At 44.7% G+C, this 24117-nt stretch overlaps 1 protein-coding gene across 4 annotated transcripts in view; it reads right to left on the bottom strand.

Annotated features, from left to right (window-relative positions):
• LOC124003822 (inositol 1,4,5-trisphosphate receptor type 1) overlaps positions 1–24117 on the bottom strand; it is a 179561-nt gene that overhangs the window by 59907 nt on the left and 95537 nt on the right. For all 4 annotated transcript variants that reach the window (XM_046312419.1, XM_046312421.1, XM_046312422.1 and 1 more), the window contains exons 17-37: positions 20447–20619; positions 19141–19260; positions 18470–18664; positions 17829–18080; positions 17407–17548; positions 17053–17206; positions 16632–16822; positions 16262–16394; positions 16119–16173; positions 15809–15974; positions 14961–15131; positions 14295–14375; positions 13852–13989; positions 13535–13660; positions 13104–13304; positions 12607–12858; positions 11973–12098; positions 9953–10081; positions 7249–7369; positions 5082–5266; positions 4121–4269 (exon numbers count right to left, since the gene is read on the bottom strand). In XM_046312419.1, coding sequence (XP_046168375.1) covers positions 4121–4269; positions 5082–5266; positions 7249–7369; positions 9953–10081; positions 11973–12098; positions 12607–12858; positions 13104–13304; positions 13535–13660; positions 13852–13989; positions 14295–14375; positions 14961–15131; positions 15809–15974; positions 16119–16173; positions 16262–16394; positions 16632–16822; positions 17053–17206; positions 17407–17548; positions 17829–18080; positions 18470–18664; positions 19141–19260; positions 20447–20619 — 3260 coding nt within the window. The remainder of the gene's footprint in view (positions 1–4120; positions 4270–5081; positions 5267–7248; positions 7370–9952; positions 10082–11972; positions 12099–12606; positions 12859–13103; positions 13305–13534; positions 13661–13851; positions 13990–14294; positions 14376–14960; positions 15132–15808; positions 15975–16118; positions 16174–16261; positions 16395–16631; positions 16823–17052; positions 17207–17406; positions 17549–17828; positions 18081–18469; positions 18665–19140; positions 19261–20446; positions 20620–24117) is intronic.

The following is a 24117-nucleotide window of genomic DNA, read 5'->3' as shown; positions in this document are numbered from 1 at the left end:
GTCAACTATGTGTCTGTTTATCCCTGTTCTCTCCTCTCTGCACAGACCATACAAACGCTCCTCACCGCGTGGCCGCGGCCACCCTACTCTGGTGGTCCCAGCGCGCACGACCCACGTGGAGTTCCAGGTCTCCGGTAGCCTCTGGAACTGCCAATCTGCGGTCAACAAGGCAGAGTTCATCTCAGCCTATGCCTCCCTCCAGTCCCTCGACTTCTTGGCACTAACGGAAACATGGATCACCACAGACAACACTGCTACTCCTACTGCTCTCTCTTCGTCCGCCCACGTGTTCTCGCACACCCCGAGAGCGTCTGGTCAGCGGGGTGGTGGCACCGGGATCCTCATCTCTCCCAAGTGGTCATTCTCTCTTTCTCCCCTTACCCATCTGTCTATCGCCTCCTTTGAATTCCATGCTGTCACAGTTACTAGCCCTTTCAAGCTTAACATCCTTATCATTTATCGCCCTCCAGGTTCCCTCGGAGAGTTCATCAATGAGCTTGATGCCTTGATAAGCTCCTTTCCTGAGGACGGCTCACCTCTCACAGTTCTGGGCGACTTTAACCTCCCCACGTCTACCTTTGACTCTTTCCTCTCTGCCTCCTTCTTTCCACTCCTCTCCTCTTTTGACCTCACCCTCTCACCTTCCCCCTACTCACAAGGCAGGCAATACGCTCGACCTCATCTTTACTAGATGCTGTTCTTCCACTAACCTCATTGCAACTCCCCTCCAAGTCTCCGACCACTGCCTTGTATCCTTTTCCCTCTCGCTCTCATCCAACACCTCCCACACTGCCCCTACTCGGATGGTATCGCGCCGTCCCAACCTTCGCTCTCTCTCCCCCGCTACTCTCTCCTCTTCCATCCTATCATCTCTTCCCTCCGCTCAAACCTTCTCCCACCTATCTCCTGATTCTGCCTCCTCAACCCTCCTCTCCTCCCTCTCTGCATCCCTTGACTCTCTATGTCCCCTATCCTCCAGGCCGGCTCGGTCCTCACCTCCCGCTCCGTGGCTCGATGACTCATTGCGAGCTCACAGAACAGGGCTCCGGGCAGCCGAGCGGAAATGGAGGAAAACTCGCCTCCCTGCGGACCTGGCATCCTTTCACTCCCACCTCTCTACATTTTCCTCCTCTGTCTCTGCTGCTAAAGCCACTTTCTACCACGCTAAATTCCAAGCATCTGCCTCTAACCCTAGGAAGCTCTTTGCCACCTTCTCCTCCCTCCTGAATCCTCCGCCCCCTCCCCCCCCTCCTCCCTCTCTGCAGATGACTTCGTCAACCATTTTGAAAAGAAGGTCGACGACATCCGATCCTCGTTTGCTAAGTCAAACGACACCGCTGGTTCTGCTCACACTGCCCTACCCTGTGCTCTGACCTCTTTCTCCCCTCTCTCTCCAGATGAAATCTTGCGTCTTGTGACGGCCGGCCGCCCAACAACCTGCCCGCTTGACCCTATCCCCTCCTCTCTTCTCCAGACCATTTCCGGAGACCTTCTCCCTTACCTCACCTCGCTCATCAACTCATCCCTGACCGCTGGCTACATCCCTTCCGTCTTCAAGAGAGCGAGAGTTGCACCCCTTCTGAAAAAACCTACACTCGATCCCTCCGATGTCAACAATTACAGACCAGTATCCCTTCTTTCTTTTCTCTCCAAAACTCTTGAACGTGCCGTCCTTGGCCAGCTCTCCCGCTATCTCTCTCTGAATGACCTTCCTGATCCAAATCAGTCAGGTTTCAAGACTAGTCATTCAACTGAGACTGCTCTCCTCTGTATCACGGAGGCGCTCCGCACTGCTAAAGCTAACTCTCTCTCCTCTGCTCTCATCCTTCTAGATCTATCGGCTGCCTTCGATACTGTGAACCATCAGATCCTCCTCTCCACCCTCTCCGAGTTGGGCATCTCCGGCGCGGCCCACGCTTGGATTGCGTCCTACCTGACAGGTCGCTCCTACCAGGTGGCGTGGCGAGAATCTGTCTCCTCACCACGCGCTCTCACCACTGGTGTCCCCCAGGGCTCTGTTCTTGGCCCTCTCCTATTCTCGCTATACACCAAGTCACTTGGCTCTGTCATAACCTCACATGGTCTCTCTTATCATTGCTATGCAGACGACACACAATTAATCTTCTCCTTTCCCCCTTCTGATGACCAGGTGGCGAATCGCATCTCTGCATGTCTGGCAGACATATCAGTGTGGATGACGGATCACCACCTCAAGCTGAACCTCGGCAAGACGGAGCTGCTCTTCCTCCCGGGGAAGGACTGCCCGTTCCATGATCTCGCCATCACGGTTGACAACTCCATTGTGTCCTCCTCCCAGAGCGCCAAGAACCTTGGCGTGATCCTGGACAACACCCTGTCGTTCTCAACCAACATCAAGGCGGTGGCCCGTTCCTGTAGGTTCATGCTCTACAACATCCGCAGAGTACGACCCTGCCTCACACAGGAAGCGGCGCAGGTCCTAATCCAGGCACTTGTCATCTCCCGTCTGGATTACTGCAACTCGCTGTTGGCTGGGCTCCCTGCCTGTGCCATTAAACCCCTTCAACTCATCCAGAACGCCGCAGCCCGTCTGGTGTTCAACCTTCCCAAGTTCTCTCACGTCACCCCGCTCCTCCGTTCTCTCCACTGGCTTCCAGTTGAAGCTCGCATCCGCTACAAGACCATGGTGCTTGCCTACGGAGCTGTGAGGGGAACGGCACCTCAGTACCTCCAGGCTCTGATCAGGCCCTACACCCAAACAAGGGCACTGCGTTCATCCACCTCTGGCCTGCTCGCCTCCCTACCACTGAGGAAGTACAGCTCCCGCTCAGCCCAGTCAAAACTGTTCGCTGCCCTGGCCCCCCAATGGTGGAACAAACTCCCTCACGACGCCAGGACAGCGGAGTCAATCACCACCTTCCGGAGACACCTGAAACCCCACCTCTTTAAGGAATACCTAGGATAGGATAAGTAATCCCTCTCACCCCCCCCCCTAAGTTTTAGATGCACTATTGTTAAGTGACTGTCCCACTGGATGTCATAAGGTGAATGCACCAATTTGTAAGTCGCTCTGGATAAGAGCGTCTGCTAAATGACTTAAATGTAAATGTAAATGTAACAACGCTGTATCAACCAAAAAATGGATTGCAACTTGCAAAACATGCGGGAATAAAATTACTGACGGAGGCGCAACAATTTCCAACTTTGTTCGACATTTGAAGCTGCACAAAGAACAATAAGTTGTGGCTAATATGGCCGACAGCTATATATTTTATTACTTTACTAGTGTATCATGTTGGCTAGCGTAAAGGTAAATCAATGAGCTTCCACACAGTCAGTCAGTGTGGGAACGTGATCTTTGCACCCAAGATTGAGCTACAAATGGTGAGGCAGTTGGTAGCCTAAATCCTGCCTGACGTTCCTAAAACAAGGTTGGGCGATTGTGTACATCACTATTGGGGGGGGGGGGGGGGGGGGGTCTTTCTCATGGCTACCCAAATTTCCATAAAAATATAACATTTATTTGGAAAGTATCTATATATTTTTAAAAGCATTCATGATTTGCGGAAATGAAATATACTAATAATTACTCTTAAAAATATGAAATGCTATTACATTTGGTGAAGAGCACGCATATCACATTCATCTCCTGTACATCTATCACTCCAGTGTTTTATTGGTATATTGTAATTACTTCGCCACCAGGGTCTATATATTGCCTTACCTCCCTTAACTTACCTAATTTCCACACACTGTATACAGACCTTTTCTACTGTATTATTGACTGTATGTTTGTTTATTCCATGCGTAACTCTGTGTTGTTGTATGTTTTCGAACTGCTTTGCTTTATCTTGGCCAGGTCGCAGTTGTAAATGAGAACTTGTTCTCAACTAGCCTACCTGCTTAAATAAATGTGAAAAAAGGAGCACATTATGACTTGTTTAGGACTCGAAACTCAAAGTTAAAGACTTGACGGTCTTGACTTGAGACTTGACTCGGGCCTTGCCCGTCTTAACTTGGGACTTGACTTGGGACTGTGACTTGTAAAACAATGACTTGGTCCCACCTCTGCTACATACTATCCCATACACTGTATACGTTGTTTAGTGTGGGGTGGGATTGTTACTGTGAAGACACGTACTTGCAGATGAAGCCGCCACTCTCACACTTCCTGCGGGAGTCAGTGTTCTCAGGGAAGAGTAGCTCGGGCCGATGCAGTACATCCACTAGGACAGACAGCTCAGCCTGGACCAACGGACGCAGGCGGTCTTCTAGAGCTGACACTATGTCCTACAGAGACAAAGGGACAGGGAGGGAAAGGGGGAGAGAGAAAGAGGGGCAGAGAAAAAGGGAGCGAGTTAAAGGATAGTGTGAGATTCTGTCAATTAATGATAAAGACAGTTGTGCTAAGCTCATGAGGCATTTATAAGTTATATTATTCAAGAATAAATGAGTAAATATAAAGAATTGAAATGACAGTTACCAACTTCACAAATCCCAGACTGTAGCTTTAACTTTTTGTGCCTCAGTGTGGTAAAGGGGTAGTGCGAGAATTTGGCAATGAAGCCCTTTTTGTACTTACCTAGAGTCAGAAACTCATACCTTTTGTGTGTCTTTGACGGAAGTTGAAGGAAGTTGAAGGTCGTTTTGTGAGCCATAGCTAGCAATTGTGCTAGTTCACAACTGCCCATCTGACTCTGGGTAATTAGAGAAAGGCTTAATTGCCAAATTCTTGCACTACCCCTTTAACACACTGAGGCACAAAAATTTAAGCTGGTCTGGGATTTATGAAGTTGATAACTGTCATTTCAATTCTTAATTCACTTACTGATTCTTGAAGAATATATCTTATAATGGGCTTATGAGCTTAACACAACTGTCTGTCTTTATCATAACCCAAAATATAAGGTTTTATTAATCCATTGTTCACAAACAACAAGAATGTAAACAAACTATGTATAGCTTCAAAATTGTTAAAACTATCGCTTGGATGTCATGGTCTGTCAGTCCTTGCATGTGTAGAGCAATATCTATGAAATTAGGAGGGATTACATTTCCCTAGCCAAGTCCCTCAGACAGACTCACACAAACAGTGTACCCACCTGAAGTCTCTCGATGATGTTCCTGTAGTCTCGGGAGGTGGTCAGTACTGAGTCTCTGCGTGCAGCGTTACGGGCAGACATTCTCCAGGACATGGCTGTCTTCTGAACGATGTTGTTGGACTTCACAAACAGGTTGTTCACCTGGCTGTCCAGATCCACTGGGATGGCTATGGCTCGCCCTTTAGCTATCACATTCAGTACCAGTCAAAAGTTTGGACACGCCTACTCATTCAAGGGTTTTTCTATATTTGTACTATTTTCTACATTGTAGATTAATAGTGAGGACCTCAAAAGTGTGAAATAACACACATGGAACCATGTAGTAACCAAAGAAAGTGTCAAACAAATCAAAATATATTTTATATTTGAGATTCTTCAAAGTAGCCAACCTTTACACACTCTTGGCATTTTCTCAACCAGCTTCAGGTAGTCACCTGGAATGGTAGTCACCTGGAATGCCTTTCAATTAACAGGTGTGTGTTGTGTTGTGTTGACATAGGGGAGGTATCAGTTGTTTTGTGACAACATAGAGGAGTTATACAGAAGAAAGCCTTATTTGGTAAAAGACCAAGTCCATATTATGGCAAGAACAGCTCAAATAAGCTAAGGGAAACGACAGTCCATCATTACTTTAAGACATGAAGGTCAGTTAATACGGAATTTTTCAAGAACCTTGACATTTTCTTCAAGTGCAGTCGCAAAAATCCATCAAGCTCTATGATGAAACGGGCTCTAATGAGGACCGCCACAGGAAAGGAAGACCCAGAGTTACCTCTGCTGCAGAGGATAGGTTCATTAGATATAACTGCACCTCAGATTGCAGCCCAAATAAATACTTCACAGAATTCAAGTAGACACATCAACATCAAATGCTCAGAGGAGACTGCATGAATCAGGCATTCATGGTTGAATTGCTGTAAATAAACCACTACTAAAGGACACCAATAAGAAGAAGAGACTTGCTTGGGCCAAGAAACATGAGCAAAGGACATTAGACCGGTGGAACTCTGTCCTTTGTCTGATAATCTAACTGTGAGATTTTTGGTTACAACCGCCGTGTCTTTGTGAGAAGCAGAGTAAGTGAACAGATGATCTCCGCATGTGTGGTTCCCACCTTGAAGCATGGAGAAGGTGTGATGGTGCTTTTCTGGTAACACTGTTGATTATGTATTTAGAATTCAAAGCATGCTTAACCAGCATGACTACCACAGCATTCTGCAGCGATACGCCATCCCATCTGGTTTGCGCTTAGCGGGACAATCATTTGTTTTTCAACAGGACAATGACCCAACACACCTCCGGGATGTGTAGGGGCTATTTTTCCAAGAAGGAGAGTGAGGGAGTGCTGCATCAGGTGACCTGATTTAACCCAATTCGCAGCAGGTAGCCTAGTGGTTAGAGTGTTGGGCCAGTAACGGAAAGGTTGCTGGATTGAATCCCCGAGCTGACAAGGAAAGAAAATCTGTCGTTCTGCCCCTGAGCAAGGCAGTTAACCCACTGTTCCCGGGCACTGAAGATGTGGATTTCGATTTAAGGCAGACCCCCGCACCGCTCTGATTCAGATACACATTTCAGTTGAAGGCATTCAGTTGTACAACTGACTAGGTATCCCACTTTCCCTTTACAATTGGGATGAGTTGGACCGCAGAGTGAAAGACAAGCAGCCAACAAGTGCTCAGCATACGTGGGAACTCCTTCAAGACTGTTGGAAAAGCATTCAGGGTGAAACTGGTTGAGAGAATGCCAAGAGTGTGCAAATAATATAAAATATATTTTGATTTTTAAAAACGTTTTGGTGTCATTTCATAGTTTTGATATCTTCAATATTTTTCTACAATGAATGAGTAGGTGTGTCGAAACTTTTGACTGGCACTGTACACACAACCAAGGAAGATGTCATACAACACTCATCTTCAGAGTACATCCCAATCATAATAGCACTGCCTCATCAGGGATTTTGACTAACAAATGACCAACAAATGGCTAACATCAAGTTGGATTTCTTTGACAACCCCAATATATAAAGTGTTATACAGTTGGTCAAACCTATACATACAGTAGAGTAGTTAATAGAAGCCAGGTTAATTTGAGGGATCTTTGTTGGAAATGTAAATCGGAGCTACAGTAGTATCGGGGGTTAGTGTTATGAATGTGTTGTACTTCTTACCCACGTCAGACAGCACCTTGATACAGCTCTCCACTGAACCCTTCTGGACTGGGACCAACCAGTTACAGTGGTACACTCTGAACACTGCCTGTAACTGCTGTACAAACACTGGCTGCCTGGTCTGAGGAGGGTTAGGAGAGGGAGAGGAGAGGAGGGGAGTGAGAGGTAGAATAATTGAGTTATAAAAAAATGATCAACTACATAATACTATAAGGTTTATTTAACCATGTTATTGTATACTTGACATGGATGCTTCCCACTCACACTAACTATTAAGGCTCCACCATTACAAACCATACCTCCACCTAGCCCTGTGAAACAACACGGTGGCCGCAATCTGGAAATCAATCACGCCAAAAAACAAGTACAGTGACAAAGTGGAATCACACTTCAATGGCCTCGACGCAAGATGCAAGATGGCAAGAACTTCAAACCATTGGGGATTCTAAAAGGAAAACCAGCTGCGTGGAGAACACGATGTCTCTATCCAAGATGAGCAAAACACTTCTTATGCTCGCTTCGAGCTAATCAACACCACTCCTCCTACGAGAGCTCCTGCTACTGAAGAGGACAGTGAGCGCTCGATCTCTGTGGCAAACTTGAGTAAGTCCTTCAAGCATGTAAATATTCACAAGGCAGCCGGCCCCTATGGTTTCCCCGGCCGCGTCCTTAAGAGCATGTCCATACCAGCTGGCTGGAGTGTTTACAGATATATTCAACCTTTCCCTCTCCCAGTCTGATCTTCAAGTTTCAAGATGTCCACCACTGTCCCTGTACCCAAGCAAACAAAGATAACCTGCCTTAATGATCATCGCTGTAGCTCTCACTTCTGTAATTAAGTGCTATGAGAGGCTGGTCAAGGACCACATCAACTCCACCGTAGCCGACATCCTGGACCCATTAACATTTTCATACCGACCCAACAGATCCACAGATGACGCAGTCGCCATTGCTCTGCACAGTGCCCTATCCCAGCTAGACAAGAGGAATACCTATGTGAGACTACAGCTCAGCTTTCAACGCCATAGTCTCTTCCAAGCTCGTTACTAAGCTCATGGCCCTGGGTATGAACACCTCCCTCTGCAACTGGACTGGTGGTGAGGGTAGGCAACAACACCTACACCACGATGACTCTCAACAGGAGGGGCCCCTCAGGGTTGTGTGCTCAGCCACCTCCTGTACTCCCTGTACATCCACGACTGAGTAGCCACAACACAACGGTGGTGGGCCTGATCGCCGACAAAACAGCCTACTGGGAGGAGGTTAAAGCCCTAGCAGGTTGGTGCAAGGAAAACCAAGGAGATGCTCGTGAACTACAGGAAACAGGAAGGGGAGCACGCCCCTATTGACATTGACAGGGCTGCAACGGACAAGGTCAGAAGCTTCAAGTTCCTCTGCGTGCACATCACAGAATACTTAAGAGTCTTAAGAGTACAGATTATTGTATGAAAAAATACACAGATTTTTTTTCCTAGATTTAATTTTAAAAATTTGATTTTATTGAGTAAATGTATTTAGTGGTTTATTTTAATTGTGAAATAAAATGTAATGAATGTAATGTAATGAATTGAAGGTTATTTGTTAAAGTGGCAGTGAGGTTGAAATAATACTATTTTTGTGGAAAAGCTGATTGAAAGAAATGACTGGAATTTCAGCCAGTTCAGTTGGGATGTGATTACAATGTGATGTGTCACAATGTGATCTGATTATAATAGACCAATGACTGTTCATCTGGATAAGGGGCGGGCTCTAGACCAACCTATCAGCCAATCAGGGCTGTGTATGTAAATATCTTCAAATTTGTTCCTAACACCAACACGATAACTGTGAGCATTCCACAGACCAAAGGAGGCTCAGGGAAATACATTAATACATTAAATAAACACACACAGTGATTTATTAGAGAATACAGAGATTATTTAAAAATACAATTACAAAGACAGAATGGGGGATAAATGTACCGATTTTAAAGGTTGTGTCATTAGATTTAGGGTGTGGTTGGGTCGGCAGAAGTTTTAGGCCAAAAAAATGAAAAAAATGGGGTCCCAGCTGAAAAAGTTAACACCTAGTCATGTGCATTAACACCTAGTCATGTGTGGTCCCCATTTTAAAAAATGTATATAAAATACCTCTGTCAGGTTCCCCAAAAGTGAGGCCTGCAGCAGAGGATAAAAGCAGTCAAAGAATAAAACAATTGTCAGTGATGATTTTCAGAACAAGCCACTTGATAACCTGGTTTCTCTCCTCTCTTACACAGTCTCCACATTGGTGCAGATGTCCATAATAAAGGTCTCGAAGGTGGTATTCCTTTTATTCTAGGAATTGAAGAGCAGTTTACCAAGAACTAGATGAATGGACATTGAACATAAAGAGCTAGGGGATGGGGGATTGATAAACAATTACAAAATGCGGTCTACCAAGGTTATGACTCCCGTGTACAACAGGAAAACATCACTCAGTGACACCATGATAACAATCATTATAGACTGTGACAGGAGTAGGCTACAGCCCTATAAGGCTAGCTCTACGGGATTATGACAAACTCCACGTTTCAAGATAGAAAGATAACATAAACGGCAAATGAGAATGTGATAAATGAGAGGAAGGAAGGTTGTACTGGCTTTCTCCGAAAGACCTTGGTTCCTCTTACAGAACAGAACGTCCCTCTCTTTTCTGGGTAGGGATGTGGGTTGCCGTTGGTTACCTGCAGGCTGGTGCTCTGGTCGGAGAAGGGTGAGCTGAAGAAGGTGGTCACGATGCTCATGACTGTCTCGGTCACATAGCTCTCCAAGACCGTGTCGGCATGTTTGCGGTCACTCGTGTTGTTGGACACCTGCAGAGGTCACAAGGTGAACACAACCCATTCCTGTTTCACCTGCAGTTGTACTGCTCTTATGACATCTATACATTCTGAACATACTGTAGGAAATCCAGGCCTTTGTATAGTATAGTATAGTGAAGGACCAATGAGTTTTCAAAAGGGGCGGATTTCTTAGAAGTATATTACAGTTTTTATAGGGAGGATAAACTGTATTTATGCTAATAATTATGCTATTGTGCTCCAATGATGCCTTCTAAATTTCCTTCATATTTTTTTAGAAAAGTTTGTTTGAAACCCTGATCCAGTCATTCAGACGTATAACTCTTGCCTGGTTATTTCTATTTAGAAAAGTCTTGAACGGGCCGCCTAACATGCTGACCACACCACCCGCTTTGCATGTGAAGCGTTGCAAAATAAATTTACACAATAATTTCATTAAAACTGCTTGTGCGCGTCAAAGTTGCTCTGGATAAGAGCATCTGCTAGTTGGTGCTTTGAGAACTAACAATCACCTCAATAAAAGCTAGACAGTCAGGGAGAATCAAAAATTCCAAAAGGTATGCATTCAGGAGTATTTTTGTCATGGCATGGGGCCCTCATTGATTTCGTTATAAATGTTTGAGTCACTCAGATAGCATAAGCCATGGCAAGATGTGTAGAATTGCAAGAAATGTGCTTTAAAACTGTAAATATTTCTCTCAGCCTCATGGCAAAATATGTAAAACTGCAAAAAATAGCTTTAATTCATCAATACTATTTCTCCGCCACATGGCAAAATGTGTAGAATTGCAGGAAATTAACTTTAAAGCGGCAACATTTTATCAAATGGAAGAGTATCCTTTTAGTTTACTAGCTCTTCGCCGGTCTAATAGTTAGACATTTTATGGTTTCGGATGTGTTCTTAAATTCAATGTTCTTAAAATCAATATGGATTGCCAGAGTGTGATCTTAAATTCAGAGCGTTGTCAGATTGTCCATTTGTAAATTGAGATAATTCGCTTTTGGAGCGGACACCGGACGCTCGGGCCGTGGAGTATGTTTGATTTGAGCGATCTGACCTTACACCGGCAGTCAAGCACCCAAGCTAACGTTGGCTAGCTTGCTAGCTACTTCCAGACACAAATGAGAGTGACCAATCTGACCATTGTACTCGCCCTAGCAGAGCTGGTTAGGCAGTTTCCGTGTTATCCAGAGCGTTGGTGACTAACTGTGTATATGGCAACAATTTAATTATGCTTTTTTGCAGACTTAACTGACACCGGCCATTTTCAACCAGTGTTGATTACTCATAAATAAATGATTTACGAAAGCACCCAAATGTCCATTGAGAACGCACAACGACTATACCATTTAGCTAACCTAAGAATGACAGGAATAATAAAGTCAATAAACATTGGGTAGTCAGTTAGATAGCCTATAGTTAAATATACTGGCAAGTTTGATGTATAAGAAGCCAAGTAACTTTAAGTAGCTAGCTAACATACCGGTACATACTGCTGTAATGATATGCTATGTGGTTCGTAAGGACAGTGTAGCTAACAAATTGTCAGCCAACATAACGTGTAAGGTAACTTATTTGAAAAGTAATTACTTTATTACATTGCTCAACATTGTTAGCATTTGTCATAATTAGTATCTGCTATTGTTGGACTTCGGTGGCATATTTTCTACCATTTTCTTCAACCTGAAAACGATGTAATGCCAAACCCATTTCCTGAAGAATTGCATCAAGGTCCCTAAAGTACGGAAATAGTGTCCTCTGTGTGTATACTTCATATTTTGGCGAATTTAGTACAAAATTTAGTATGACCAGTAAGCATAATATATACTCAATTCACATCAAATACTATGGTTAGTGTGGGGAGAATTCGAACACAGCTCCTGTCTTGTATAAGTCTCTCACCCTGCAGATGTCCACCAGGAAGTTCTCAAAGAGCTTCCACATGTGGTTGCTGGTGTAGATCTCCTTCATCTCCACCTCCGTGTCCACGTAGCAGTGGTTCAGGAAGTTGATGTAGGCTATCTTCACCTGGAGAGGACAGCGTTAAGCACACTCATTACACCCTGTCCACCCTGCTCAAGGAGTTGTTTTACAATGATGATGAATACATCCTGATGTGATTCTAGCTCAGGGCAGGGCACAGTGATTGGGGCCTGTTAGTTGACTAATCTAGGGGCCATGGTTGTTCTGAGTTTGTCCCTGTAGAGTAGGGCTCACTACTGTCTAAGACCGAAAAGATGACAGATAGTGGACAATTTGTAAGTCGCTCTGGATAAGAGCGTCTGCTAAATGACTTAAATGTAAATGTAAATGTAACAATGACTTGTACATAAGAGTGAGACGAAGGGCAGACAGGCCATTATAGGAAAGGTTAGATGATGAATGGCAGGCCTGTGAAGACTTGGGGATCCACAGCCCCCTGCTCTACACCTTCAAGTCGAACCCCAACTCCCTAAGCCCTACCCTTCTCCCTAACCCTAAACTAATAATAAATAACTAAACTCTGCATCTTCCATCCTGAAGCACAAAAGCTCACCTCAGGGATACAGTCCTCGTGGGTGACCACCCTCACTATGTCGTCCAGAGGCAGCAGAGAGTTACATTTGATCTCAGTGTAGACGTTCTTTCCCTCAGTGCAGACAGCCAGCAGCTCTACCAGGTGGATGTGGTACATCAGAGGACTGTTCTGATCCATACGGTCTCGCTCCGACCGCATCATCGTGACCAGGGTCTGGAAGGACGCACGGTCGTTGTAGAACACCAGCACGTCCTCGCCAGCATTCACCAGCTAGGGGGAAAAAGGGACAGAGTAGAAACATATAGTAAGTCAATGGAACAAAATTGACTATTGAACAGTTGAATGCCGGGTATTTTATGTGTGGATAAGGATCGAAAAATACAACAAACTGTGTAGGACACAATTTGATTTCATTGGGTGGTTATGATTTGATTTAATGACGAATTTGCCATACGACTGGCTGGGCAGAATAAGAAATTAGCAATGAGACAACAGGGTGAGAATGAGATAGTTACCTCAGCCATGACGATGTCTTGACACTTCTTAATGAACTTGCTCTCGGCCTTGACGATGGTCTGCAAGAACTTGAGGTACTGGACGTTGCGGCCGTGCGTCTCGATGCAGTGGACAAAGTGCTGTACCACGCGCTCGTTGATCTCACTGCACAGCTGGAAGTTATTCATGAAGATATGTTGCATGGTGACAGCCTCTAGGATCTGATAGGGGAGAGAGAAATGAGGGGGAAGGAGAGAGATAAATAGAGGGATGGAGATACAAAAGAGAGAGAGCGAGAGTTAATTCTGGATCAACATTGAATTGGTACATCTTCAGAAATCTTGATGTACATAAACTCAGGTTTTATTTTATTAGAGGAAGACAGTGCTAATGCCATGGTTAAAGTAATAACAGTGGTGAGGTCATGGTGGGTCAGTGCGGTCTGTCTCACCCCTGGATTGAGGAACAAGTTGATGTGTTTGTGGAGCAGAGCCTGGTTCTGCTGGTTCCCTGCACAGAAGTTCTGCAGGAATTGGTGGGCCAGCTTCATGATCTCCTGCATGCGCACGTCCTCCCCCTGGAGATAACACAGAGGATGAAAGGATCGCGAGTACACACACACACACACACACACACACACACACACACACACACACACACACACACACACACACACACACACACACACACACACACACACACACACACACACACACACACACACACACACACACACACACACACACACACACACACACACAGCAGTACCTTCTCGTAGGGGATCTGTAGTAGCTCCAGCACCACGGTGTGAGCTCCCATGTTCCTGAGGAGTCTCTGCTGCTGCTTCTTACTCTTCCTGCCTGACAGACCCTCCTGAACACATAGCCTGCTGAGACGCAGCAGAATCTACACACATACACACACGGGGGAGACAAACAAGTGGAGAGAGAGGGTCTAGCTCAACTATGTTAAAAGGGAAACGGCAAGAGTCTGGGCAATTTAGCCATTGATCTACTTACTTGGCTCGCAAAACTACCTCTAACTTTCTTCATACTGCACAGAGACATAACAATGGTATCCACGAGTTCATCTGACTCTGGGTACGTAAAAAGGTATTGCCAGAATCTTGCAGTATCTCTTTAACAAAAGCCCTATCCATCCCAGAGATAATACAGTATACTGAAAAGTTAAAAAGACTGTTTAGACTTCACCTCCTTCACCACTCTGTAGTTGTAGCTCCTGGTGCTCTCTGGTTTCCTTGGCTTGTCTGAGCCACCCGAGTTGGAGTCACCCTAACGAACAAACAGAACAAGACCATTAGCCAATGCATCTCTCACAAAGGATAGCGAGCTTAGCTAACAAGTTTAACACAGAGAGCCAGCAGTGAAAAAAGTACCCAATTGTCAAACTTGAGTAAAAGTAAAGACACCTTAATCGAAAATGACTAAAGTAAAAGTGATGCGTGTTTTTTTACATTTATTTACGGATAGCCAGGGGCACACTAACACTAAGACATAATTTACAAACTAAGCATTTGTGTTTAGTGAGTCCACCAGATCAGAGGAAGTCGAGATAACCAGGGATGTTCTCTTGATAATTGTGTGAATTGGACCATTTTCCTGTCCTGCTAAGCATTCAAAATGTAACGAGTACTTTTGTGTGTCAGGGTAAATATATGGAATAAAAAGTACATTATTTTCTTTTCGGAATGTAGTGAAGTAAAAGTACAGTTATCAAAAACAAATAATAAAGTACAGATATCCCCAAAAACTACTTAAGTAGTACTTCAAAGTATTTTTACTTAAGTACTTTACACCACTGCAGAGAGTTAAGCGCTAGGTGGCTAACTCCTGGTCTGTGGATCCCTACTACTGTACCGTCTTGTGTTGAGACTCTGCAGAGCCCTCCCCAGCGTCCATGCCCTCATCTGGCCCCTGTCTCTTGTAGACCCACAGCTCAGACTTCTCCACAATGGAGCGTAGCTGGTCCAGGTCTGACTTGATCTGCTTGTAGTTCTCTACATCCTTATTGGTCACCAGCAACTGGACCTGGAGACATGGACAACAGACCAGTAGGAAACCAGTATGGAGGATACCAGGTGTGGGATGGTTGTTTATGATTCGAGTCGAACAATAGTTTTACCTGACCATGTGCCTTGATTAGGACAAACTCTGGGCCCTCGGAGGTTATAACTGCAAGTTTTCCTGGTCAAGTCAGGCAGCCATTTCCTGGTCAAGCTAAACTAAAAGCCTAAGTGGTACTTGGATAACTGTATAATTCTAAGGATATTACATAAGTGTGAGTGATGGGTCATGGGTAGACTACATACCCTAATGGAAAATATGGACAATGAGTACAGTAACTTCGAGGAAAGTGAGTATGTATGATTATTCTGCATGTATGACAAGACAACAGTAGATCTGTCATTGTTGTCATTTAGCAGGCATTCATATTCTGACAGACATACAATAAGTGCATATAATTATAGCTAATGGTTATGCTTTTGTGATGCAGATAAACTCAACCCTAGTCTTTCTGAGAAATGCTTATACAATCTACTCATGCATTTGGAATTGGCAACTTTGAATGAGATGTAGGTCATGGTTTCTATAATATTACATTAGCAAGTGAAGGTCTGATTTTTAGTTTTTTTTAAACTGCAGGTCAGAAAACAGCTGACCCATGCATCACTAGTATATACAGTGGGTGGGTAGTAGGAGTGTACCTGTTTGAAGGCCTGTAGGACCTCCTGTCTCTGACTGAAGTGTCTGAAGAGCAGGTGGAGGGCTCGGGACACCAGGGGAGGGTAATCGTGCATGGTCAGGTGGAGAAGGACCCTCAGGAAGGTCCTACCACCGTGGTCATCCAGGTCTAACGGGGTGTTCTCCTCACTGGATGTGGACACACAAGCAAACATATATAAAACGCGCGAGCGCACACACACAAGCACACAAGCACACACCCACACACCCACACACGGTCAAGTATCAAACAATAACTAAACTGCTGCAGGTTTAGTGTATCACAACAGTTACCTTCCACCAAATATCCCTTCTGCCTGCTCCTCTATGTGCTCAAAGTCCAGAGCTCCTGAGAAAACAATTCAGAGTGACCTTAGTAACACACAAAGAGGTAACATGCCAAGTGATGGGTGCCATGACCTGAGCTCTCCTCCCACCTGGCATGTTGTTTGGTCCCTCATGGGTTCCTGCTATAGACAGATCTGACTGGGAGTTGCTCTCATCAAACTCCCTCTTAAAGATACACAGCAAACAGGAGATCCGGTAGTCCAGACGCACATTCAGAATGAACTGCAGAGAGACAGAGAGGAACATGACACATACTGAATAAGTAAGACTGTTGTACTGTAGAGGGATCATATTAGGATTAGCATTGGGGGTTATGGGTGAGTAGTTGGGGTTAAGGAGGGTAACCACGTTTGGGGGAAGGGCGTTTGCAAATGGGTGTACGAGTGTATACAGTAGATCTATGGTCTGTATGGCATGATTGTGCTATGGTGTGTACTGCATGTGTGTGGGCCTTTCTACCTGTAGTATCTCTATGATCTTGAGCTTGGTGTCCATGACCAGGATGTCCTGTTTCTCTGGCTCTGTCTGGGTCTTGACCTGGTCCCCGTTGGGTGGGTTGATGGGGGTGGTGGGCAGGAACCCCCCTCCTCTGAGCACCACCTGAGTCATCAGCTCCCCCACCCCGTGGATGGAGCGCATCACGTTACTGCCTGGAAACACACATAATTGCGTTAACCATCATGTATGTGAGAGCACAATTGTTCTGTCCTTTGTTAGCCATGGGGTGAATAATGCTCAAGCCTAGGGTTCCAAAATCCCAGAAGTCAAGCAGAATTTCTGGGAAAAACCTGGGAACTTTAGAAAAGTTTCAACCCTACTAAAGCCCCACTGATGTATGGACCTTCACCCCTCTGCAGGGCAGCGTGTTACTGTGTCCTACCTTTAGTCTCATCTCCCTTTTCCAGCTTGTTGATGGGGAAAATGGTGCTGACGTGGACACAGTCCAGGATGGCCAGCAGGATCTTGGTCAGCCTCAGCAAGTCACTGAAGTTGTAGAAGCCAAAGTAGATGAGGTTCCTAGATAGATTCACTACCTGGGAAGAGAGAACAAAGCTAGTGGTTAGTAAATCCATGTCCTACTGAAACTCATTCTTCTTTGACCAATAGGAAGGGCATTTAATACAGATTAGACCAATAGTGACTGAGCCGAATACTGCTTTTTGCCTTTGACCAATATGGACTGGGTCTCATATTGATTTGACCAATAGGGACTGAGCTTCCAGATGGGACTGACCTCGAAGGTGAGTTTGTTCTTCTCCTTGTCGGCGAATGGGAAGCTCTGACACACCACGTCTCTAAGATAGTTCTCGACAAACTCCATGGTCAGGGCAAAACACTCCTTGATCTCATCCTTGGACGTCCCGTCATTGTCATAGCTGGGACCAGAGGGACACAGATCACAGGTAGGGGACAGGTGAGTACTTACAACTAACTCCTACCATGTTAATGCTTCTCTAAACACTCCACTAAGAATTTTTGTTTTGTTTTACCTAAGTTAAAATAATGTCCATGTAAGACAGACAAGGCTATGGCACATTGTTTTCAAACCTTCACTACAAACCGTATATATTGCACTAACATATTTTCTGATTGGCCATTGAACAGGTCACTAACTCCTCTCCTCAACCCTGATAGGCCGTCGGCCCTGCCACTCACTCGTCAATGGCGATCTCGGAGGGGATCTCGGACCAGAGGCGGGCGTACTTGACGGGCGTGACCTGTTCCTGTGGGTCGCGGTCCACGTGCATGTGCAGCATCATGCGGCAGAAGGAGGCACGCAGGTCGTAAGGCAGATCCTCGTCGGACATGCAGCGCAGGATCAGATCCACGTCCAACTGGCCAGAGATCTTATTGATGGCCAGATACTGACGGTCCAGACACATCCTCGCAAACAGGTTCAGCTGGTACCTGTGAGAGAGAGGGACATAGGCATCACTGCTTAGACATTACGATACACAGAGACCAGGAACAAACAGAAAATTAAAGTCTCAAGGTTAGTGACGCAGCCTGGTTCTCTCTACTTCCTGGCACTTTTTATTAAATCAATTAATGTCATTAGTTGCAGAATAAAGTGGACTATAATTAATTTATAGGACCTTTTCCAAGTAGTCATGTGTAAGGGATGAGGAGGGTGGGTACGCACCTCATCCACTCCCAATGTGTAGGACCCAAACCCATTTCCAAAAGCAAGGAGGAAACCAAGCATATACACACATGAGTATCGACAGAGACAGAAGTTATTCATCTTCTACAGATAACACAGTAAAGATGAGAGAACGCCTGGTGGTGTTTCTGACCTGTAGTAGCTGACCACCTCTTGGTCCTCCTTGGCGCCCTCCTTGGCATCTTGGGCCAGCTCTCTGATGCTCTTACTTCTGATCTCCTTACTACGGTCCTTCCAGAACAACCACACCTCCTCCTCGTCCTCCTCAGACTCCACTGAATTCTCCCCGATGGACGCTCCCTCGATCTCAAACCTGGACAGCACCAGTCTGGGGAGGAGACGAACCGGTATTACTCCTCTAACCACAGATTTAGGATCAGAGTAGACTATCAAGAATCATATCCTTGACCATTCAGGAGTGGAAACAATATCTGATCTCAAACCTGGACAACACCAGTCTTGTTCTAACACACCTGATTCAGCTAACAATGGTCCAAATTGAAGAGAAATGGCAGATTAGTTGAATCAGATGTCTTGGAGCTTGGGCTAGAACACAATCCTGCACACAGCCGGTTGACCAACCCAGAGGTACATACAAACATGTTAGCGTGGCTATACACGTGACTGACACATTTATAGCTATGGAACATACAGTGTGGTTGAACCAAACAGCATCACATGGATTTCTGAGAACACAAGGAGTAAAACTGCCTCTTCGTTTGTGTAGCACTGAGAACAAAACACATAGGTATAAATGTTTGCATTATTGATTAATTGAAATCTCGCGTAAAAGAGAGGGCTTACTTGGTCTCTATAAGGATGTCTCCGTTGATGGGGTCCAGGACTGCGTTACAGATGAGCTCCTGTGTCACCGGGATGGATTTGTTCATAGACACACACAGGTCTGACAGATAGTCCAGAAACCTGGAACACACACACACACACCATTCAATGTCAACTGCTCCACAAGTGCACAAAAACACATTTATATAGACCCATGATGTCCCCAATGAAAAATTCCCCAAACACTACACAATTAAATGACACATGAAAACATAGCATCTGCCCTCGAGCAGCTTACAATACACTCCACACCACAGGAGGCTGCTGAGGGGAGGATGGCTCATAATAATAGCTGGAACGGAGCACATGGAATGGCATCAAACCATGGATTTGATACCATTTCACTTATTCTGTGCCAACCATTACCACAAGCCTGTCCTGTACAATTAAGGTGTCACCAACTTCCTGTGGTCCACACGTCTTTACTCTCTTGATGTGGCAAACGACTAACACATTCCGACACACAGTCACCAGTCTTCAATTACATTGAACACAGCAATATACTGTGTCATCTGGCTAAAAGGAGCATACAGACATATCAAGACCTGCAAATGAACACATAAAAAACACTATACACACAAACATGTGTGCATGCGAAGTGAGCGCACTTGCACACACCCACATGTTTGTTTTACCATCTTTGTGGGGACCAAACAATTTATTACCATTTCAAATCCTATTTTCCCTAACCCTACCCCCATAACCTAACTCCTAACTGAACAAAAATATAAATGTAACATGTAAAGTGTTGGTCCCATGTTTCACGAGCTGAAATAAAAGATCCCCAAATGTTTCAATACGCACAAAGCTTATTTCTCTCAAATTTTGTGCACAAATTTGTTTAGTTAAACAAATGTGTTTAGTCTGTTAGTAAGCATTCTCCTTTGCCAAGAGAATCCATCCACCTGAAAGGTGTAGACTATTAAGAAGCTGATTAAACATCATGATCATTACACAGGTGCACTTTGTGCTGGGGACAATAAAAGGCAACTCTAAAATGTGCAGTTTTGTCGCACAACACAATGCCACAGATGTCCCAAGTTTTGAGGGATCGTGCAATTGGCATGCTGACTGCAGGATGACCACCAGAGTTGTTTCCAGAGAATGTAATGTTAATTTCTCTACCATAAGTTGCCGACAACGTCGTTTTAGAGAATTTGGAACCCTAACCCCTAAGTCTAAAATAGCCTTTTTCCCTATGGGGAAGTATCTTTGTGAGGACTTCTGGTCCCCCACAAGGATAGTAAAACCAAACACACACACTGACCTGGGCTCCCGGTTCTTCCTGACGAGGCTGACAAAGGTGTCTATCTCTGCAGCGGTGATGTGTTTCTCCAGCAGCTTGCGGTTGTTGTGGAGCAGAGCTGTGATCGTGTCCTCAGCCAGAACATCATAGCCTATCTGCTTCTGCATGAAGCGGAACTGCTTGGCTATATACTCCTGTGGGACAAACACAGGCTCTGATCATAGTCAAACATTATCACAACATTGGGACTGTGGTCCTTTATGGCTCAGTTGGTACGTGCATGGTGCTAGCAACACCAGGGTTGTGGGTTTGATTTCCACTGGGGCTACTCATACGAAATTCTATGCACTCACTAATGTAAGTCGCAATGGATAAAAGCTAAATAGCATATGTTACATTGTGATGCAATACTACTGAATGAGGTCAATAAATTAATGCAAACCCTGTTGAATGGTTAGCCACATTTGATTTAACAAACATTGCAATTGGATTGAATTAAATGTGTTCATATTGTGATCCACCTTGCTACTAAACTCACCAAAAAAAAAAAAAAAAAAACGGCCCTTTTTCAGGACCTGGTCTTTCAAAGATTATTTCTAAAAATCCAAATAAACTTCACAGATCTTCATTGTAAAGGGTTTAAACACGGTTTCCCATGCTTGTTCAATGAACCATAAACAATTAATGAACATGTACCTGTGGAATGGTCGCTCAAACACTAACAGCTTACAGACAGTAGGCAATTAATGTCACATTTATGAAAACTTAGGACACTAAAGAGGCCTTTCTACTAACTGAAAAACACAAAAAGAAAGATGCCCAGGGTCCCTTGATCATCTGTGTGAATGTGCCTTAGGAATGCTGCAAGGAGGCATGAGGACTGCAGATGTGGCCAGGGCAATAAATTGCAATGAGAGACAGGACGGACAGCTGATCGTCCTCGCACTGGCACACCACGTGTAACAACACCTGCACAGGATCAGTACATCCGAACATCAAACCTGCGGGACAGGTACAGGATGGCAACAACTGCCCGAGTTACACCAGGAACGCACAATCCCTTCATCAATGCTCAGACTGTCCGCAATAGGCTGAGAGAGGCTGGACTGAGGACTTGTAGGCCTGTTGTAAGGCAGGTCCTCACCAGACATCACCGGCAACAACGTCGCCAATGGGCACAAACCCACCATCGCTGGACCAGACAGGACTGGCAAAAAGTGCTCTTCACTGACGAGTGATGGTTTTGTCTCACCAGGGGTGATGGTCAGCGGGATCAATTTGGAGGTGGAAGGTCCATCATGGTTTGGGGCGGTGTGTCACAGCATCATCAGACTGAGCTTGTTGTCACTGCAGGCAATCTCAATGCTGTGCGTTACAGGGAAGCCATCCTCCTCCCTCATGTGGTACCCTTCCTGCAGCAACATCCTGACATGACCCTCCAGCATGACAATGCCACCAGCCATACTGCTCGTTCTGTGCGTGATTTCCTGCAAGACAGGAATGTCAGTGTTCTGCCATGGCCAGCGAAAGGCCCGGATCACAATCCCATTGACCACATCTAGGACCTGTTGGATCGTAGGGTGTGGGCTAGGGCAATTCCCCCCAGTAATGTCTAGGAACTTGCAGGTGCCTTGGTGGAATAGTGGGGTAACATCACAGCAAGAACTGGCTAATCTGGTGTAATCCATGAGGAGGAGATGCACTGCAGTACTTAAAGCAGCTGGTGGCCACACCAGATACTGACTCTTACTTTTGATTTTGACCCTCCCCCTTTGTTCAGGGACACACTATTCCATTTATGTTAGTCACAGGTCTGTGGAACTTGCTCAGTTTTTCTCAGTTGTTGAATCTTGTTATGGTCATACACATTTTTACACATGTTAAGTTTGTTGAAAATAAACACAGTTGACAGTGAGAGGACGTTTCTTTTTTTTGCTGAGTTTATTTCAGGGCTCGCGAGTGGCGCAGCGGTCTAGGGCACTGCAGCTTTGTGCTAGATGCTTCACTACACACACCCTGGTTCGAATCCAGGCTGTATCACAACCGGCTGTGATTAAGAGTCCACATAGGGTGGCACACAATTGGCCCACCGTCATCCCGGGTTTGTCCGGTGTAGGCAGTCATAGTAAATAAGAATGTGTTCTTAACTGAGTTGCCTAGTTAACAAAAAGTTACACACAAAATAGTTTCTGTATTGTTAATTACCTACAATTCACACTCATTACTTCAACAACAACACATTTACTGTAACACAGGAAAAACTCAATGACATTTTGGTGGATTCAAAAAAGGTAGATAAAATGTAAGATTTCCCAAATTTCCATGGGCAATTCCCAAATGTATTCCAAATTCTCCTGGATTTGTTCAACTGGCCAGTGTAACGTCAGACTACAGACACAGTATTAGTGTGGCCGTATCAAAGGCCTCCAGGCCATTCATCTGGTCCTTCTGTAGCTCAGTTGGTAGAGCATGGCGCTTGTAACGCCGGGGTAGTGGGTTCGATCCCCGGGACCACCCATACGTAGAATGTATGCACACATGACTGTAAGTCGCTTTGGATAAAAGCGTCTGCTAAATGGCATATATTATATTATTATTATTTATTATTAAAAAAGCTTCAAACTGCAACCAGTGCCTGCAACCTGGTTCAGGTTATTAGTCAACCTACCAAGGTAGTTAATTAAACAGCACAGGAATGAAATTGTCAACATGCATTGATCACATCTTTACTAATGCTGCAGAAATTTGCTTGAAATCAGTATCCAGATCCATGAGATCTAGTGATTACAATATAGTAACCATATCTAGGAAAACCAAAGTTTCAAAGGCTGGGCCTAATATTGTGTATAAGAGGTCATACAATAAGTGTTGTAGTGGTTCCTATGTTGTTGATGCAAAGAACATGTGTTGGTCCATGGTGTGTAATGAGGAGCAAACAGATGTTGCACTTGACACATTTATGAAATTGCTTATCCTAGTTACTAATAAGCATGCACCCATTAAGAAAATGACCATAAAAACTATTAAATCCCTGTGGATTGATGAGGAATTAAAAAATTGTATGGTTGAGAGGGATGAGGCAAAAGGAATGGAAATTATGTCTGGCTGCACAACCGATTGGCAAACATACTGCAAATTGAGATATCATGTGACTAAACTGAATAAAAAGAAGAAACTACACTATGATACAAAGATAAATGACAAAGAATGATAGTAAAAAAAGCTTTGGAGCACCTTCAATGACATTTTGGGGGAAAAAGACAAACTCAGCTGCATCAGTCATTATATCAGATGGTTCCTTCATTACAAAACCGACTGACATTGCCAACTACTTTAATGAATCCGTAAAGTACAGTTGGGCAAAAAAGTATTTAGTCAGCCACCAATTGTGAAAGTTCTCCCACTTAAAAAGATGAGAGAGGCCTCTGAAAAAGCTCTGCGACACGTTAGGGTCCACTCGTTCAGACTGGTCTTAATCCATCATTTATAAGACTTACAAGCCTGAAACTATTTCTAAAGACTGCTGACATCTAGTGAAAGACATAGGAACTGTACATGTGGTTCTAAGTCAATAGATACTGTAATAGCATTGAATAGAAAACTACAAAACAACAAAAAAACGACGTCCTGAATGGATTTTTCTCAGGTTTTCACCTGCTAAATCAGTTATGTTATACTCACAGACACTATTT

The sequence above is a fragment of the Oncorhynchus gorbuscha genome, linkage group LG18 (assembly GCF_021184085.1).
Source record: "Oncorhynchus gorbuscha isolate QuinsamMale2020 ecotype Even-year linkage group LG18, OgorEven_v1.0, whole genome shotgun sequence".
In the NCBI taxonomy this organism is placed as follows: Eukaryota; Metazoa; Chordata; class Actinopteri; order Salmoniformes; family Salmonidae; genus Oncorhynchus; species Oncorhynchus gorbuscha.
The sequence above is the reverse complement of the archived record's forward strand: the minus strand, read 5'-3'. Positions and strand labels throughout refer to the sequence as shown.